Consider the following 20,046-nt stretch of genomic DNA (forward strand, 5'->3'; position numbering starts at 1 on the left):
CTGGTGTTGGTATAATGCATGGTTAAGGTTTGTTGCTTGCACTGCAATATATACAAATATTGTTCCAAAATTCCTTCATAGCTACATCTAACTCTTAATCCCTTGATTTGCAATTGGTATGTTTTATATTTTTTTTTTACGAAAAGGAGATTATTAACTATTATAAAATTATGACTTTATTTTTTCCAAACTTAACTTCACATCAGAATGATTATATAATGCAATGACAAATATATAATGTCAGAAAGATTCAAAATACCATATTTGATTTATTAAAAGCGTATGCATTTATGTAAAATATAGAGATTTTTCTATGGTCAAAATATCAAATATTTTATTGATTTTGTATACAGCCAATGCGATTTTTGGTTTTCATATGTTCTTCTGTTGGAAATACGCTTCTAATAGAACAAATACAGTAATGTATAAAGAAAATCACCATGTTAAATTTATAGAAACGACCCACTTTTCATATTTGGGGAATTTAGTATCAGATTACAAAACGAAAATATCTTTAGGTACATCTAGTAAAATACCATCTCTCATGAAAGCAGAACAATTATTGACATGTACGCAGAAAACTGATGAAGAAATAACTCACTACCCTTTTCCAGTTGCCGCTACAAATAGGCATGCTTTGCTAATGAGTCAATGCATTTCATTAATCAGTGCTATGTATGCATGGCAACGGCTTGAATGCATTTGACATTATCACAGTGTACAGTAACATGGAAAGGCCCCCTCCACAACCTAATCACCTCCAAAAATGCACCTCCACCCACCTTCACAACCTGATCATCTCCAAAAATGCACCTCCACAACTTCATCACCTCCAAAAAGGCTCCCTCCACAAGCATTGAGAATGATGGTAAGGTATAAGCATAGAGGGCGCTTTGGATGTGCTTGACTGGTTCCCCAGTTGGAAGCTAGTAATTGTATCAGCAGTTTGATTGACTGACTGGTCTGTCAAATTACTTTGTTCTATAGCCCTTAGTTACAAAAAATTTACCTGACGACAGTGCTTACATTCATAGTCAGTTTATATATATTGCAGGGTTTTTCTTTTACTGCGGAATACTTTATTTTTGCTGGAATTAATTTTCGCTGAAAAGGATTTTTGGGTGTTTTGTATGGAATTTATTTTCACTGATTTTTGATGAGTTGAATGTGAAATATAAGAAAAAAGTATATTCGCTGGATTTTATTTTCACGGAATCATTCCTTCAGCGAAAATAGCAAAAATAAATTCCAAGCAAAAATAAAGTATTCTACAGTAATCTAATAATTTTCACAAATATAACAATTTCCATTTGCCATCTTTTCACACAAAAATAGCAAGAAATGCTAGAACCACCTCGAGTATGAAATCAGATGCATGGGCATAATTTTATTTTAAATATTACAGTATTACAGCTGGTTTTTGTATTTAGAATATTTTCAAATTACGTCACTCAGTCGCATGCCATTGAGCCAAAATCCGAGCTCAGTGGAACAAAATATGGTTATTGTAAGATTCCTGCTTCTTGTTTCCTACTTGTTGTTTACAAGGCCAATGGGAGCCAGTGAATGTACATAGCGCCCTCTAGTGTTACTTAATATAATGTATGTTACAGTAGCAATGGCCTCCTTAGGGTGTTGGATTTTCAGAATCTCTCGTAGCATCTAGGTCACATCATCTGCTGAAAGATTGACAAAATAAATATGAAAAAAAAAACTGCATTAGCAGGTGATGTGTTGAAGGGTGGTAGTCGTAGTGCAACACGTGTTGTATAAGTTGCATGGGACTCACATCAAACACGTTGCAGCACGACAACCACTTTCTCTTCAATGTTAACAATATAAATGCGGAAACATTTGCTTCTAGGAATTTTTTTTTTAATTTGATGATATAAAATGGACAAAAATTCCCAAAATTCGCTGTGACTCCATGTCTCTAGGACCCCAGTAAAATTTTTACTGGTACAAAGTTTTTCTGACCAACAAAAGCAGTTTACATTCCACTTTGCAACAATCACTAACTACAATTGTAAAAATAGATGATTGGAATAATTATTTGCATGCGTAATTAACAAAGATACTAATTAAATTTTACTATAAATAACTGTTATACTTTGTCTGCCAGAAATTTAAAATTTCATGCGAGGAAGTAAATATTAAGAAAGTCACTGTAACACTGTCTGGACAACCTATCAAATTTGTCAATGTTACAGAATTTGCTGATTTTGTCAGACTTGGCCATTTTGTTTTTTGCAAATAGTTTACAGTATATGTTACTTACATACTCTGTCATTTCTTAAAGTAACATTTTTTCTATCATTGATGTGTTTTTGACAGAGACATCCTACTGACAAAGCCTACTTCATTGCGAAGGAAATACTCACCACTGAAAGAACATATATTAAAGATTTAGAAGTAATTGTTGTGGTAAGTTTAACTGCATACTTCTGTTAGTTAATTATAATTAACAAAGAAGTTTTAATCGACAATTATATTTTTTGACTTAGAAATGTCATCAATTTAGAATGTGCTTCCCAGTTGGGATGGTTTGGTCACCACTCTGTTCGTTGCCATGACAATTATTGCAATGCACAAACCAAAGATGTTCATAATTTTCAATTAACATGTTTATGATCATAAATAAATCATATTTTTGCAAAATCTACAATTTTTATAGGGATGAAATTTGTTTTTATCTTTCACAGTGGTTTCGTAAAGCTGTGATGAAAGAGAGTGGAATGCCGTCCGGAGTGCTTGAAATGTTGTTCAATAATCTTGACCCTATCTACGAGTTTCACTGCGGATTCGTAAAAGAAGTTGAACAAAGACTGGCCACGTGGTAAGAATTCTTTTTCAATAGTTTTATCACTTCAACAGTTTTATCTTGAGTTGTTGGGGATCTAATCCTGGAGTGTTGCATGCTGGGAGGAATATAAACTTCAATCACAGGTGGAGCTCACTCAACAATCAATTGAACAAGCAAACTCTCAAAATTGTTTTCATCTGATAAATCTAACTTATTAGTTGGGGGTGGGGGTGGGGGTGGGGGTGGGGGTGGCAGGTCAGTTGGATGTAAATCTGTGCACTGATTGCATCAACTTGTCACAGGAATATTGTTTGATAGTATCGATATTCACACAAGTCACTGTTTTATTTTGTTTCTAGGGAAGGACGGTCAAACGCACACCTGAAAGGGAACTACCAAAGGATAGGAGATATTATGGAAAAAAATATGAAAGAAATCAAGGTGTGTTTCAAACGATATCTTCATGCCATTTTGGTTTGAAAACTGCTTTGACACGAAAAGCCTGAAAAAGAAAAACCTTTGGATTTCCTTCTTGCATGGGAAACTTTTTCCACGACTGCTGGAGGTTGGATTAGAATGCACGCAGTCATTGCAGTTTCGTTGTTTTACGGTTCTCAACACCAGTTCACTCGACTGACAAATTTATTTATTTGATATATAATAAAACATTACATGTGAGCTTATTCTTTGAATTGGCAATATTTAATTAAATCTAGGAAATATTGAAAAATTAGTTATGCTATACGTCTCTCTGATTATCCTTTCATTTCTTTGTAGTTGTATACTGGGTATATGCAAAAACACGATGAAATCCTAACTGAACTTGAAATGGCAACCAGGAAATCAAAGAAATTTGAACTTGTCTATAAAGAATTTGAATTACAAAAAGTCTGTTACCTGCCATTCAATACATTCCTACTCAAACCAGTCCAGAGGCTTCTACATTATAAACTTATACTTGAAAGTAAGTAATTTGTTGTTGTTGTTGTATTCATACGAAAAACAAACAAGATACATTGTACATGATTAGATTTAGGACTGGGTCTGTCTTTCGACGTACAAAGACATATGGCTAAATGCGCCCCTGCAAGCTAGGGCACCTTGAGACACTGTATCCAGTTCAGAAAGAGTACTGTAAAATACATTATTTTCACAGGAATTAATTTTTGCTGAAATAACTTTTTAGGTGTGTTATATGGAATTTATTTTCACTGATTTTTAGCAAGTTGAATGTGAAAGATAGAAAAGAAAGGTATATTTGCTAGATTTTATTTTCACTGAATTATTCCTTCAGCGAAAATAGCGAAAATTAATTCCAAGCGAGTAAACTTTGTAACTATGTTGTAACTTTGTTGTAACTAATTACTAATTATTTCTTATTATTACTTATTGTCATATTTTCAGGATTGCTTAAACATTATCCTGCTGTACATGCTGACTACAATGACTGCCAAGGTAAGAAAACATAATAATAATAAAAAAGATAATGATACAAATTTGATATCTACCTCCAGAGACATGCAATGATGATGCTGTTCTTCTATTCACCAAGGCAGCACAGAACACAGTTGATGCTCAGAAAGGTTCACGGAGTCATGTAAAATTGTCTCTTGCAAATTTAAGGTTTGCAATTGTAATTATGTAAATATCAAGATGTTTTGGCTTTGTTTTCTCTTGTTCCTTACTCAGACTGCAAACTGTTACAATGTCGCCGCCAGCTTGACATTGATATGCGAGTTCATATGCTTAATATAATTATATGTTTAACTAAACATTAATAAACTTGTTATATAATTTTTATTAATAATTATTTTATTCATTGCCAGCTGCTTTAAAAGAGGTTACTGAAGCCACAAGTCATGTTCATGAAAGTATGAAAAAACTGGAAAACTTTCAGAAATTGACGGAACTGCAACGTGACTTGGTGGGAATCGAAAATCTTGTCCAGCCAGGAAGGGTGAGTTTTTTGATCACACAAGAATTGTGTTTCCACAACTGGTAGGCAATATACTGAGGAACTTTAAGATTTATGATGCAATAGATTTACATACCCGCCTACGTGACAGTTAATCAAAACAACGACCCAGAGTTTTAGATAGGTTCAGCAATTAGCTTGTGGGCGTTGAGTCAAACATTTATCAAACTATGTTTTATTTATTGTTGTTATCCCCACATTATTATTTCACGTATACATACATGCATACATGCTCATTCATTTAATAAAACTCTATGTTGAATGTTTCAGGAAAATAATAAACCTTGTTGATAGAATTATTTAAAAAACACCTCTAATATATAATGATGGAGTTGCCTAAAGTACCCTCGTGAGAACAGTTTATTTTTTTAATACAGTTCCCGATTTTGAACTTGTATACAATTATTGCTATTATTAAGTGTTAGACAAAAATTTCTCGTGGCCACACATCTAAGGCACAGTGTCTGTTGTAAAATCCCTTGGGAATTGCCTACTAGGTGCAAAAGTTAGGTGTAGGTAATTTGCTTGCACCTGCTGTAATGTTTCCTAGAATGTGGAAGGTGTCTTAAATTCTGACACCCTGTACACTTGTATGTATTAATGTTATTATTTGTCATTTTCCTTATTTAGGAGTTCATCCGAGAAGGATGTCTTCACAAGCTATCTAGGAAAGGCTACCAACAGCGCATGTTTTTCCTCTTTTCCGACATGCTCATTTATACAAGTAAAGGTGTGACCGCCACCAACCAGTTCAAAGTTCATGGTCAAATACCACTCAAAGGCATTGTAGTAAGTTCTCTTGACTATTCATTTACGGTGTTGCCTGGTGTTAACATAAAATAAAATTATTTTGGTTTAACTAGAGTAAGGATATCTTGTAGTTAATACTCACCTTATATTTTAACAATCCATAAACCTACTGTATTTGCTTTATCCATCTATATTCAAGATTTGTTTTATCAATAATTGTTTTTTTTCAGATTGAAGACAGTCAACAAGAGAGAGCAGCTTCACATTGTTTTACCATATATGGTGGTAACAAGACATTAGTGCTAGCAGCTAGCTCTGAGGAGGAAAAAGAAAAATGGATGGCTGTAAGTCGGTTAAATTAGTGTTATTTGCTCAGCGGAATCTCTATTAATGTCATTTCTTGCTCTTATCTTAATTTTTTACTCGCTGTAATTTTTTTGATGCATCGTTTTATATGCTTTATTGTATTTTTCTATGCAGGGTTTACCTTTTGAAAAGTACCAAAAATTGGCCTTGGCAGTCAAGGTTCAAACTTATCAACATTTTAAAATCAAATTATCATGTATTGCTTCAGTAAATTATTGTTATTATTTAAAATATTAGCAGTAAAAGTAAGCAGTAAAATCCAAAAAAAAAATAATAAAAAATAAATATTTGTTTATGGTAGGACATTAAAACTGCCATGGCAATGGCTCAGAAGCAAACAAAATCGATGGAATCCATTGGCTCATCAGAAGCATCATTTGATGCAGACAACACTCTGGAAGAATCAGAGGAAGACGTCCAATCACCCCGTGGATCACTAGAAAGACAGACCCACCACCGGGCTAATACAACCATGCATGTCTGTTGGCATAGAAACACAAGTGTCAGCATGACAGACCATGCAAGAGCAGTTGAGGTGAGTGGTTACTTCCTGTCATGTGACTTGATACTGGAATATGATTGGGTCTTTATGTATGCATCTTTCTCACCTACTTTGTGTATGCTTTATACTTTTATCCCAGAATCAGCTGAGTGGTTATTTGTTAAGGAAGTTTAAAAATAGTAATGGGTGGCAGAAGCTGTGGGTCGTCTTCACCAACTTTTGCCTCTTTTTCTACAAAACCTACCAGGTAGGTGTTTCTGTATAAAATAGGTAATTTCCCATTCACTGTGAGATCTCTTGTAATGCTTGAAAGACACGGCCGTGGTCTGCTGCAAAAATCGATTGATTTGATTTTGAACTAGAATTTCCCATTTTTACGATTCAATGTCAAAATTCCAATCTTTCAGAGGAATATGGCATTGAGATGTCTTTACTTCATCAAAATTAGTGGGCGTGGAAATACCAAAAAATTATAGTTTCATTTTTGTCAAATCGCACTTGATGTTTTGATGACACTACAATGCTATGACCTTTGTTTGTCCTGTTTAGCTCTGCTGTCGACTTTGTCGAGCGCAGCTTATCATATGAGTGATTGTCCGTCTCCGTTGTCGTCGTCCGTGTCAATGTTTTACTTTTTCGACTTCTTCTTGAAAACTACAAGCCTGAATGCTTTGATACTTGGTGTATATGTACCTTGGGTAGACCTCTTTTAGGTTTGTTCATTTCATGTTGATATCTTCAATTCTCTAATTTTGGTGAATATTTTTGTCATTTTTGGTAAAAAGTGATATTTTCGACTTCTTGTTGAAAACCGCAATTGCTTTGATATTACATATATAGGTACTACATGTGGACCTCTCTCAGATTTGTTCATTTTGTAATGATATCTTTAATTCTCTAATTTTGGTGAATATTTTTATCATTTTTGGTAAAAAGTGATATTTTCAACTTCTTGTTAAAAACCGCAAGTCCAATTGCTTTGATACTACATATATAGGTACTACATGTGAACCTCTCTCAGATTTGTTCATTTCGTGATGATATCTTCAATTCTCTAATTTTGGTGAATATTTTTGTAATTTTTGGTAAAAAGTGATATTTTCGATTTCTTGTTAAAAACCACAAGTCCGATTGCTTTGATATTACATATATAGGTACTACATGTGGACCTCTCTCAGATTTGTTCATTTTGTGATGATGTCTTCAATTCTATAATTTTGGTGAATATTTTTGTAATTTTTGGTAAAAAGTGATATTTTCGACTTCTTGTTAAAAACCAATAGTTCAATTGCTTTGATATTACATATTTAGATACTACATGTAGACCTTTCTCAGATTTGTTCATTTCGTGATGGTATCTTCGATTCTATAATTTTGGTGAATATTTTTGTCATTTTTGGTAAAAAGTGATATTTTCGACTTCTTGTAAAAAACCAATAGTCTGATTGCTTTGATATTACATATATAGGTACTACATGTGTACCTCTCTCAGATTTGTTCATTTTGTGATGGTATCTTCAATTCTCTAATTTTGGTGAATATTTTTGTAATTTTTGGTAAAAAGTGATATTTTCGACTTGTTAAAAACCAAAAGTTCAATTGCTTTGATATTACTATATAGATACTACATGTAACCCTTTCTTAGATTTGTTCATTTCGTGATATCTTCAATTCTCTAATTTTGGTGAATATTTTGGTCATTTTTGGTAGAAAGTGATATTTTCGACTTCTTGTTAAAAACTGTAAGTCCGATTGCTTTGATACTATACATATTGTTCATTTTCTAATGATGTCTTCAGTTCTTTAATTGAAATGTGCATTGCTAACAGCTCAGCTATCTCAGCCGATAGGCTGCTTGTTTTTCGTTCTATTTCACACAAGACATGGGATCTTGCAGTGAAGGGAAACTAGTCTACCGCAGCAATAAGAATATGCTGTAAACTGCTTTAATTACAAAAAATGTCCTTAAATCAGTGTAATTCCTGAACTTTTGTCGCAGTGAAAATTTCCAAATTTGTTCTTCATGCATGCAATTAAATCATCAAAGAGCAAAAATTCAACATCATCCGATTTGTTAAGTTTCAAATCAATTTCTCTATTGAAAATGAAACTCGCAAGAACTTTTATAGCAGAATGTGGAAAAAAAACACTGTATTGCTCATGGGATTTGCATAATTAATGAGTCATTCATAAAAAAAAAATGTTACCAGGTACTCGTATTGTGATAAGCAAGGATTCTACATTCGATTTCATGGTCAAACAAAATAGTAATTTGGCAATTCTTTTGATTTTAACTTCACCCAGTTATTTCAAGAACCCTTTTAATTTCAAGTCGGGTACCTTTACTCCATATTTCTACATGAAACAATCATCGTACATGAGAGTTTACATATGATGCTGGTCGTATGAATTGATTTGTGTTTTAAATGCATATCATTTCTTGTTACAGGATGACTTTCCACTCGCCAGTCTGCCATTATTGGGCTATACTGTTAGTATCCCATCTGAAGGTGATAGTATACAGAAAGACTATGTTTTCAAACTACAGTTTAAAACTCATGTATATTTCTTCAGAGCAGAAAGCGAGTACACATTTGGAAGGTGAGTTCATCTAAGTATGCAGAACTTATTTACGTTAGCTATTTGTCTCAGATGAAGATAACATACAGGGAACCAATAATGTGGCTTCTCGTGGCTTGATTTCTGTCAGATTTTCACCACTTTTTAACTTTAATCCATCTGTGAACCAGACTTATTTCACCATGGTGAGTCTCAAATGTGATATACGCTTTGAGAAGTTACATGAGTTACATTTTCTTATCTGTGATTTTGTTTTCCCTCCTAGATGGATGGAGGTTCTTGGAAGTGCAACATACAGTTCAAAGTTTACGCAAGAATGAGATTGAAATTAAGTGGAAAAAACCAACAGTATTAATCAAATAATTTGTGCATACTATGCGTTAATGGATACACACTGGTCTATCATTAACATACGAAATCCGTTCGTCGATATGTGATGCCAGAAGAATCCTACAATTGGGGTCAATTATGTTGCTGGTGATGGCTTTGACATTGGTGTTGCTGCTAAGAAAACACTGACGACGAAAAAAATGAAGAATATAGTGTCTTGGTATTTCTGGCAACTATGAACTAAAGGATACAAATGCAATTCCAGTGGTTTGTAATTATCCCAGTATATATAACAGTGGCACTTTATTCTTGCCACTTGTAAAAAAAAAAAAACTTACAAATGTGTGCTTTTGTTATATATTCTATTTTTTGTTTGTTTATTTTCTTTGAGATATTCTGTTATTGATGCAAGAACACACATCACTGACCAAAATGATGGATTACCCTTCCCCTCTCCCCTCATTATTGAGTTTTGTTTTTACTAAACTTTTTTAATTGAAATTTATTCTATTTTAAGGGGAAATAGTGTATTTTAAGCATCGTATGAGGTTTTATAGTCTGAACTGATCACAGCAACTGTCACGTAGTTATAGAGATAGTTTTGTTTTTTTGTGTGGTCTTAAAACCAATAAAGTACTATGCCCTGAAGTCCAGGTTTGTTACAAAGCAATGTTTGTATATTGTTAACTACTAAACAGTGTGTTATTTATAGCCTGTGTATTCGTCTTCTTGAAGACTGAGCGGTTCTGTATGTCCACATACTTTGTCTTAACTGTTTGCGTACCATATTACACAGTCATGCTTTACTAATGAAATTGAAAGTTAAACAAAAACATTTTTTTTTCAAAGTAGAAACAAATCAAAATTCAGTTCATAGTTACTTAGATTCAAATCAATGATAACAATTTGTGGAGCTCATTAATTAATTTACTAGAAATCGAGGACTGTTTCTTTTACTAAAAAAAAGGAAACATCTCAGAAAAAAGATGAAATGTTTAAAAAAAATGTGTATTATTTTGTACAACTAGAAATAGTACTGTGATTATCAAGATATGCTTTGAATGTAAATGAAAAATTGTATTAAAACAAAAACATATGTAAGACTTTTTTAATGGGATAGTATTAAAATAAAGTTTATCTTAAAATTTGAAGCCAGCTATGGAAGTTAACTGTCTTGGTTTTAATCACAGCTATGGATCTGTCTTTACTTTAGTAATTTCGAGTGAATTGTTTTTTTGTTTGTTTTTTTTGGGAGGGGGGATATGGGATCTTTTTGAAATATTTAACCCCCATCGTCACATTGAAATTTTTCATTTTATTGTATTTTTTTAGAGGCTTCATTTGTTGCTATTCACATTTTGGTGGCCATTTTGATTTTACATAGTATTCACTTGAAAAATCTTGTCTTGGAATAATTGATTTTGAGTCGCAGCATTTGTAGAAAGCAGGAAAATTTGTCATTGCAGCTATAATGTGTAAATACAAACTGTGTTAAACTGTCTGCTTATTTAGTGTAATATTTTAGTGGTTTGTCTGTTGCAATTTTTTTGGAAAAAAATGGCATTCAAAGAGTTGTGTGGTGGGGACTATGTGGGTGAAAAGAATGGATGAAATGGGTACTATGTGGGTGAAAGGAATAGGTGTGGTGGGTAATATGTGGGTGAAAGGAATAGGTCTGGTGGGTAATATGTGGGTGAAAGGAATAGGTGTGATGGGTACCATGTGGGTGAGAGGAATCGATGTGGTGGGTACCATGTGGGCAAAAGGGAGTGGCTATGGCGGATACCATGAAAAGGAATGGATGGGATAGGTACTTACAACCCATAGTTATGGGTTTGGTGTATACCATATTTTTGAAAGTATGGGTATGGTGAGTACCACATGGAAGTAATTAAATGAGTTTGGTGGTACATTTGGACGAGATGTAATGAGATGCGTTTGTGGGAAGAATTCAGGCGAAATGAAATGGGCTTGGAGTGAAAGACGTATGCTGGAAATGATGCAAATGAAATTTCTTTGATGGGAAAGCATGTGGGAGAATGTGCATTTAATGAAATGAATTTGATTTGTGGGAAGCTTAGTTACATAACTCTGTTAAAACATAGACCTTAAAAGACAGGTACAACGATAAAACCTGTCAACAGATTCAAATAAAATAAAAATACATACCTTAATGTGAATTGCAAAAAATGAAAAATTATAACGATAGATTAAACCAGACAATGAGAAACTCAGCAATGAAGACATTTTTAAAAATTGCTGTGGCATCTGCCAGTGTGTGTGTGTGTGTGTGACATCACTGCACTGTCACATGACAGATACTGTTTTGTGGATTGGGGATTATAACATTTGTCTTCGATGAATACCGCAGTTACGTGCGTGTCCGTCTTTTAAGGTCTATTGTTTGCACATCTGGGACTGGAGGAAATTTGTGAAATACAGATTTATTTTTATCTGAGAGCATGTCTTTTCCAAATAAGAGGTTTCTTTTTTAACTCTATTGAGAAATTGTTTTTTTCTTACCGCTAAAAAAAAAAAAAAAAATTCTGCTTAATTTCAGCCGACAAAGTTTTTTTTTAAATCCTCACCCCACCTGATTTCATATACAGGTTACCGTACCTCTATTAAAACACTATTCTCAAATTGATAGTCTTCCTTGTAACCAAAATTGTCTAAATTAGTCTTTTGTAACATTTTCGTAATTATTTACTCCCACAATGCAAAGACATTTCGCTACAACCTTCGCTATTGCATTGTTGACGCATATGCTGCAGGTCACAAGAATGCTGTGTAGACAAATCCCGCCAAGAACTTTCCATATTACGTGGATCATATCAGCCCTATGCATAAATATGCTGATGAGCATTGCAATATATTCAAATTAGCTCTTGCATAAATTAGCATCTAATTATGATTTGAAAAGAATTAATCAAGTCTTCCATTTAGTTGAGATTAAGCCCTGACCAAACTGGCATGTTTTTTAGCTAGAAAACTTAAATATGGTAGTAAGTCAAGCAAAGCTTCAACCTCGTCCAATGAAGAGAACTCTGAGAGAAAGAATTGATACATGTTGTGTACTATGTTTTCAAGAATATTATCTTGTGTGTTCTTGCTTGTAGCCATCATGGTCATTTTGTCTTTTAATAATATAGACAATAAAAATACCTTTCTGTTCAAGATACATGTGCAGTGTACTCTCTTATGATAGTGTCAACTGAAATAGTTAGGAAAGTCTGAATTAGGGAATATCAGTAGCAAAATAGTTAGGAATGATTGAATTGTGGAATAGCTGGGACTGACAGTTAGGAATACCAGTGTCAACAGGAATAGTCATTCCCAGGAGAGAGCAATCACGGCAACAGTACTTGTAGGGTGTTGCCAACAGCTTTTTTGTTGTGTGCTATGTTGCGTCACTTTTGTACAAAAGAAGCTCTCATTAGAAAGCGACACTAGTAAATCGGCTATATGCATGGCAATCTAAAGTGCATTAGAATGACCATTTCGTGATTGCGAGACCACCCAAAATTACAGTCAGAACAGTGTTATTTTATGAAATACTAAAAAGGGACATCACATTATAACATTATAGTCGTGTTAGTTCGTTCTGATATCTATTGGATTAATAACTTAAGCCCAAAAACAAACATGGCACGCAACTGACCAAAAGAAAAAACGTTTTGCCAGTCTGTCTATAGTAGTCAGAGACAGAGAGTTGACAGCCAGTAGGTGTTGTCTCGTCCAGCTCGATAATGCCCAATTAAATACCCAATGTGACGAAACAGAACTTTTACTTCAAAACTTCTGACAAAACACAATAAAATTTATTGGAGCCACCCGGACTTAGCCAAAACCGTGACTTACTGAGGCACGACTTCCTGTATTCACATGAACTAGAGATTTCAAAATTTTGTACAAGCTTTTAAAGATTCTTGATTAAATATTTTTTTCGTTTTGGCAACAAATGCAGGACCAGCAAAAATAATAAACGTAATCAGATGACCTATATAGTTCTGCATCATTCCAATGTTTCTCCATGTGTTTAAAACTAGAAAGTATACATTTTGGGCACAGAATAAACTGCACCAAGTAATGATAAAGCTATGAGCAATACCAGAGCAATCAACATAAATGTAATTGGTTGTAAGATTCAGTTACAGAAACGTAACAAAGTAATTAATTCTATTGTACACAGTGGTGCACCTGAGTGCAAGGTTCAACAGCAAGGTTATGGTATCAAACATTTATACAAACTTGTGTAACATGCGACAGGTTGATGAAATATCAGCTGACACTGTCAAGCTGAACAAATCCTAAAAATCAAAGTTCAACCTAAAGATACATCCTACTTCTGTAATTGTTTAACATCATACAAGACGTGCCGACAGGAAAGCTTTCTCGAGCTCTGCTATCAGTGCATTGACATGTGACGCAGGTGAGTTAGCCATAGAGGGCGATGTCCCATTCTTTGACCAGAAATCTTAGAATACAAATGCCACAAGGTGTAATTCAATAATAATTTTATTCTGCCGATCTTGTTATATCTACAAGGCTAATTTATTTACTAGACAATAGTCTTCCTCTGCTACACTGTAATTTTGATATCAAAAAAGGAAATCACTGAAATATTTGGGTAGTGAACAAATTCACAGAATCAAAAATGAGTTTTGTTGATCATGTACCAAATATAAATCTGTCCTGGGGGGTAACAAGACCAGTTTCCATGGAAACCAAGATATTAGTTTTTCCCCCTGATGATAGCATCATTAATGGTGAGCTTTTGAGTGGGTAATTTCATTGAGAAAATACGCAGTTGATTTTAAGCAAAATTCACCAATCACATCATCCCTCCCTTGTAGAAGTTATTCTCAAAGCAATTATGAATGTTGCAATTCAGATTTGTCAGAGCTTCTAGTGAAGAGCCATTATTTAATTATTACTGTAAATTCTACAAAGTCAATGTAATTAATTCAAAATGATTCTACAGTATTATAAGACCAAAAGCAAAATTCATAGAATAACCACTTTAGTCTGCATTAAAATAAAAAAACAAAATTGCTGCAGAAAAAAAAAATCCCGGCCAAAAATATATATTCAAAAAATAAAAAAAAACAATTTCACTAAAAGCAATGATATGTCATGTCAATCAAAAAAAAACAAAAAAACAGAACATTTAGGAGAAAGAAAAAAATATACAACAGCTTGTGTTGAAATTTCTGCAAAGAAAAATAAAATACATGTACCTCATTTGCTCAATTAGAAGCACATTAATACAAATGCACATAAACCAAAAATTGCATTTATTGTATACTAGATCATTGAAATATGGCTTGTATTGACCATAGACACACCTCAGTTAATTTATAAGAACTTTTAATAGAGCAAATATGATATTCGACTGAACATCATAGGGACCCCCATCACAAAGCAATAAACCAGTCACATGAGGCTGTTATAATGGATAAATTCAGAAACCACACTATATTTACATGTATATTACATAACTAGAGAAACAGATAGAATATACACATTCAATGTTGTAAAGGTGGTTTGGAAACCATATGGTTTAGGTACCCCCCAAAAAAATTTTAATTCATTGGAAAATTTACAAAAAAGGGTAAATTGGTGAAAATAAAATTAGGTAAATATACATTTTCATCCGACTGGCTGGGTGTCAGAAACAGAATAAACACATTCAATATTGAAAATATTGTTGGAAACCATTTGGTGCATCTCCCCCAAACATCTTACCGGTATGAATTATTTATTTTAAATCATTGGAAAATTTACAAAAGGGGTATATTGACGAAAATATAATTAGTTAAATATACATTCTAGTAGACATTCAGGGTATGTGTTGTAAAGTGCGAACACAACATTCCTAGGTTAGTTTTCAGCAGGAAATAAAAACAAAAAGTAATCTACATAAATATACTCTTCCCCAGTAACATTAGCACAAAGTATCCTATGGTTTATTTAACCCTTATCCTGCCATTTACATTAACCAGATGAGGCTTAACGTTGCTTTGACATTACTGTAAAATCCGTATTAGAAACCGCGGCTTCTATTAAAATGGTACAATGCAACAGAGGGGCTGCGGCTTCTATTAGAGCATCTACACGTATGAGAAATGATTAATTTTTGGTTCTAAACTGTTCAAAAGAAATGGGTGCGACTTATATTAGGGATGTGGCTTTTAATACAAATTTTACGGTAATTCAATTTTTCTTGAAAATCTTGAAAACTGCTGAACTAGAGCATCTGATACAAACCAAAGTGACCCTCGGGTCAATCATTGCGTGGGGAAAGTGAAGGATCTGCGCGTAACAACTGACACTACATCTGAAATAACCCTTTTCAAATTGCTTTCAACTAAAATACTGCCTCATACAGGCAATTATAATTTTGGTTGCTTTTGTAGAAAAACTATGTAAATATTTATTTGCAGAGATGCGATAGAAATAAAGTGTACATAATCAATACAAATGCCTATCTGAATTGGGAAATAGAAATAACAAGGAATTTGATTGTACACTGAAGTAGTCAGCATGTTATTTGAATTGGGAGGGGTGTGTCAAACAATTGGCAATTCATCTACTGTATTGTTGAAAGTGTCTTACAATTAGAACCCTGTCATCAATACTTGGAGTCCACAAAGCTCAAACATGTAAAATATTATATTGGTACTACGCAAATGGTTATGCATATTATTAATATCAACCAGTATGAATTATTAACACACTGATGCATTTTAATTTGCACCTCCAATGCTACAAATGTTGTTATCAAGAAAGATTACCATGATATTAAAGTTCAAAGATTAGTTTAATTGATTGTCATGAATTTTAATTTGACTGACATCTAGCTGTCACATTTTGATCATTTTTTGAAAAACTGAACACAACCCCCCCCCCCCCCAATCACACCTGTACAACCTGTAGCAGACACAAAGTTGGTAGAATACATAAACAGTGATGAGGTTAGAAATCTGTCCCCTCCGCTAAGAGCAAATTAGGTAAGACGGGACAACCTTCTCCCCATAAGCACCGATACTGTGAGATCTTTCATTCATTCATTCATACAAGGGCTTGAATATTGAAAAATTAGTAAAGACTTCAATGCAGGGCTCCTGAAAAAAATATGGGTGAATAAGTACCACTGTCAATGCATTCAGCAAGATCTATTATAAAGTTCAGAAGTTGAAGTGCAGAGCTTGAAGTGCAGAGCTTGAAGTACAAAGCTTGACAAAATCACTGAGCCATTTGGAGGGCAGTTGCTAAAGACTGTTTCTGGTCTTCAGATAACTGACTCGTACATACATTCCATAGTTCAGCATTGCTCTGTGGATTAAATAAAGAGAACATATATAATCAAGACGTTTTCTACACATCTTATACATCACCTGGTGAATGCCACCATGGATAGCCAAAATGAACGAGAAAAAAAACATGCCAGCCAGCAATGTGTTAAAGGAACTCTGTCATCAGAACTATTTTACTGTTTTACTATTGTTCTTCTATTCCCTGGTTAGTTTTTACGTCACACACCATCACAGATCATCCAAATGCAATAGAGGTTGTAAAGCGATGATCCTTTCTTGGCAAGTCACATATTCACACTTCAGATGAGTGTTGCTTTTAGGTTAGGCCAGGCTTTTTTTATTCCTTGTTTCTCGAGTTTTTTTGAGGAGGGCGGAAGACAATTTTATTACATGTATAACCTTGTTTCTCATCTGCGCGAGACTTCGATACTTTGATCATAATACTCCCACAAAAATGCAACTTGGGTTTGTTATGTGACGGGCAAAAAAAAAAAATTAAGATAAAAATAAGTTTTTTTTAGCAATGTTTTGCACTTACAAGTCGGCGGGCGCGAGAAATTACGCTGAAATAAAATTGAATTTTTATTTCATTTTCGGCTACTGTTCATTCGGCGGGTTCGCGAAACAAGGGATATTAAAAGTCTGGCCTTATTAACTCCTGCATAAACCATAAACACTCTGAAAGAAACATCACCACTCTCCTTCCCTCTCAGCAATATTTACACAGAGAAATGATGTGATATCTTCCCAAATACCACCATAAAACATTCTTTTTTTTAATACAAAAATACATGAAATGGATGTTCTTCAATATCACCAAAAACCTTTTTTTTTACCTCACTAGGAAAATTTTGAAATAAGTAGATATATTTTTAAAGATCTCAAAAAACATCATCACTTACCTGTATTTGTCTGACAATATTGATCAATCTCTGCGTCAGCTCATTGTCCTCACATGTAGCATCTTTTAAAAACACTTCTGCAATAATTGCTAAAATCCGACTAGAATTGCTATTATTTGCACCAAGAATCTGCACGTTGTTACTGGAATACAAATCAAATACAAATGAAAGACACCACCATCCATGACCAAAGAACTACAAACAGGGAACTGGAGAGAATTCTTAATAACATGATGTTAGTCACGTGTTGAAATCACCAGGTTTTCAATTCTAATTTCCGGAATACAAACACTTCGGAATTGTCTAATGCATCATGGGAAAAGTTCATTGCAGACTTTGAATCAAAAGAATTACAGCTTGCACTAGAACTAAGACATGAAAGTCTGGCACGTTTATTAGGGTTAGCAGGTAAATCTATCGTTATTATCATATTTTAATATTCTAGTATAAAATAGACTACATTTTTAAGTTTATATGCGATTCTGTTGAAGAAACGCTCCTAATTGAGCAAATATGCTAATAGTTTTTGAGTTGATAAAAAAAGCAACTTGATGCTTTACTGACTTTTCCAGCAAAATGATTTTCACAAATTTCACATTGCAGGTCACCAAATGGGTCAACCCTGGTAGTTGGAAAGTTGTGTGATCATCATCCAAAAAAGAAGCGATGTGCTGATATCACGATATTCTGAGAACCGTCATGTACCTTTCAATAAGATCACAAAAGTAACTGTAAATATGTATACACTCCTCTTTGTCTTCAACAACTGGTAACCACGACAACCAATGAGGCAGGAGTTCTTCAACATTGATGTTACCATGGTTGTGCTTCATTATTTTGGTGACAGCAGAAATGGCATTTTCTGTAGCATTGACGTTTTCTGGTTCCCTGGATTGCGGATCTTGTATGACTCGAGTAAGAAATGATATGGCCTCTGTAATAAAATTTATATAAATCAATCCATGTAGATATTATGTTTGAACAAAATCCATCCAGCTCCAAAATAAAGTTTGAATTGTTGACATCACAAATAATATTATCTTTGCCATTATATTTTCCTGAGATCAGAAATTAAAAATATTTAAACATCTTGATTGTAGGATGAAGTACACAAATTTAATTGAAGGGATATACGGGCAAGTAGTTAATCATTAATCTTTGTCTAAGTTTAAAACAGTTGACACATTCTGCCCATTTCATAAAAAACAGTTTGATTGTCAGTTGACATGCTCAATCCTCAAAGAATGAACCAATGACTTACCAAGACATGCTGGTGCATATTCAGTGCCGCCATGCATTCCCATCACACCACAACCATATGCCGCTGCCTGACGAACCTCTGCTACTTTATCGCATACATACTCTATCATCGGACGCAAGAAATACTCTTGATATTTAAATGATGACTGTTAAGAAAATAGTAAATCCATCACAATTAGACTTTTTAATTACTTTGAACATTGCTGCGGTTGGTAACTGAAGCAACCGCTACTTAAAAACATGTATAAATTAAGACATTATAGGATGAGTGTATGCACCTGATATGATGTAAAATGAAGATCGCAAATTGCAAGGTGATCTGAGAATTACAAGACAACTTGTACATTTCTGGAAATACAGATGCAAATGGGCTGTTATAACACACGGCAAAAAAAAATAGGCCAATGGTCTGTAGCTCAACTGCTATTGTACAAAAGATTAGTGCTGTATATGACAAATACCCCAAAAGGCAGTGAGTGAGACAATAAAACATAATGCAAAAAGTGGAATTTTTTACCATAATAACAGAAATATTCAATGCAATTAGAATCAAAGGGAGCTTAAAAAGAACGCTAAGCGTGTTGAGAGAATAACATAACATGATATTTGCAATTATCTGAATTCGTAATACATGTACATACCAAATTTTGTTGAAATATGTTGAATGGTTCTTGAAATAGCACCCAAATAGCTTGAATTTCACTAGCTGATATGCAATAATTTGCATAAATTTCCACCAAAAACTAAATATATCTGGAAACTGCCCCAACACATCTATGCACCAAGTTTTATTAAAACATATTAAATGGTTTTCAAGATATCACCAAAAAAGCCTAAATATTGGTATGTAAATTAGGCAATTTGCATAATTTTCCACCAAAATCAATCATGTCTATACACATTTAAATATGTTGAGTGGTTATGTTTTCATTACAATCGCAATAGACCAATCAAAGAAAACTTAGAACTCCCATGTGCTATGTGAGAATGAGAAACAGTTGACAGAACAAATGGGAAACATTACATATCTCCCTGTAAGCATATAATTTCAATATGGCATCATTGTATAATCTTCCCAAGTTTTGTCTATTTTCCGACAACTGTAGTGCATTAAGGAGAAGGTAATAAAAAAAATCATGAACTTCTGAAATTTTTGATAAATTTAGCCACTTTTAGTGACTGGATGAAGTGTCATCCAAGCTACATGTGTAACAAGTATCAAAGAATTTGGACTACTGGTTTTGAAGAACAAGTCAAAA

General features: G+C 33.7%; 2 protein-coding genes across 2 annotated transcripts in view; one reads left to right on the forward strand and one right to left on the reverse strand.

The window, feature by feature from the left end:
• Positions 1 to 12,483, forward strand: part of LOC100374762 (FERM, ARHGEF and pleckstrin domain-containing protein 2) — a 29,142-nt gene extending 16,659 nt beyond the window's left edge. Inside the window, exons 13-24 of the mRNA XM_085497573.1 lie at positions 2,335 to 2,424; positions 2,703 to 2,836; positions 3,163 to 3,244; positions 3,581 to 3,767; positions 4,208 to 4,258; positions 4,630 to 4,760; positions 5,409 to 5,567; positions 5,759 to 5,872; positions 6,196 to 6,429; positions 6,536 to 6,643; positions 8,846 to 8,997; positions 9,242 to 12,483. Of these exons, the coding sequence (XP_085353699.1) occupies positions 2,335 to 2,424; positions 2,703 to 2,836; positions 3,163 to 3,244; positions 3,581 to 3,767; positions 4,208 to 4,258; positions 4,630 to 4,760; positions 5,409 to 5,567; positions 5,759 to 5,872; positions 6,196 to 6,429; positions 6,536 to 6,643; positions 8,846 to 8,997; positions 9,242 to 9,296 (1,497 nt within the window). The 3' untranslated portion in view covers positions 9,297 to 12,483. The remainder of the gene's footprint in view (positions 1 to 2,334; positions 2,425 to 2,702; positions 2,837 to 3,162; positions 3,245 to 3,580; positions 3,768 to 4,207; positions 4,259 to 4,629; positions 4,761 to 5,408; positions 5,568 to 5,758; positions 5,873 to 6,195; positions 6,430 to 6,535; positions 6,644 to 8,845; positions 8,998 to 9,241) is intronic.
• Positions 12,484 to 13,808: 1,325 nt separating this feature from the next.
• LOC144360035 (importin-5-like) overlaps positions 13,809 to 20,046 on the reverse strand; it is a 32,239-nt gene continuing 26,001 nt past the window's right edge. The window contains exons 22-25 of the mRNA XM_085500739.1: positions 18,789 to 18,933; positions 18,233 to 18,461; positions 17,528 to 17,669; positions 13,809 to 16,644 (exon numbers count right to left, since the gene is read on the reverse strand). Coding sequence (XP_085356865.1) covers positions 16,555 to 16,644; positions 17,528 to 17,669; positions 18,233 to 18,461; positions 18,789 to 18,933 — 606 coding nt within the window. The 3' untranslated portion in view covers positions 13,809 to 16,554. The remainder of the gene's footprint in view (positions 16,645 to 17,527; positions 17,670 to 18,232; positions 18,462 to 18,788; positions 18,934 to 20,046) is intronic.

This window comes from Saccoglossus kowalevskii, chromosome 1 (genome assembly GCF_978046115.1).
Source record: "Saccoglossus kowalevskii chromosome 1, keSacKowa6.1, whole genome shotgun sequence".
Lineage (NCBI taxonomy): Eukaryota > Metazoa > Hemichordata > Enteropneusta > Harrimaniidae > Saccoglossus > Saccoglossus kowalevskii.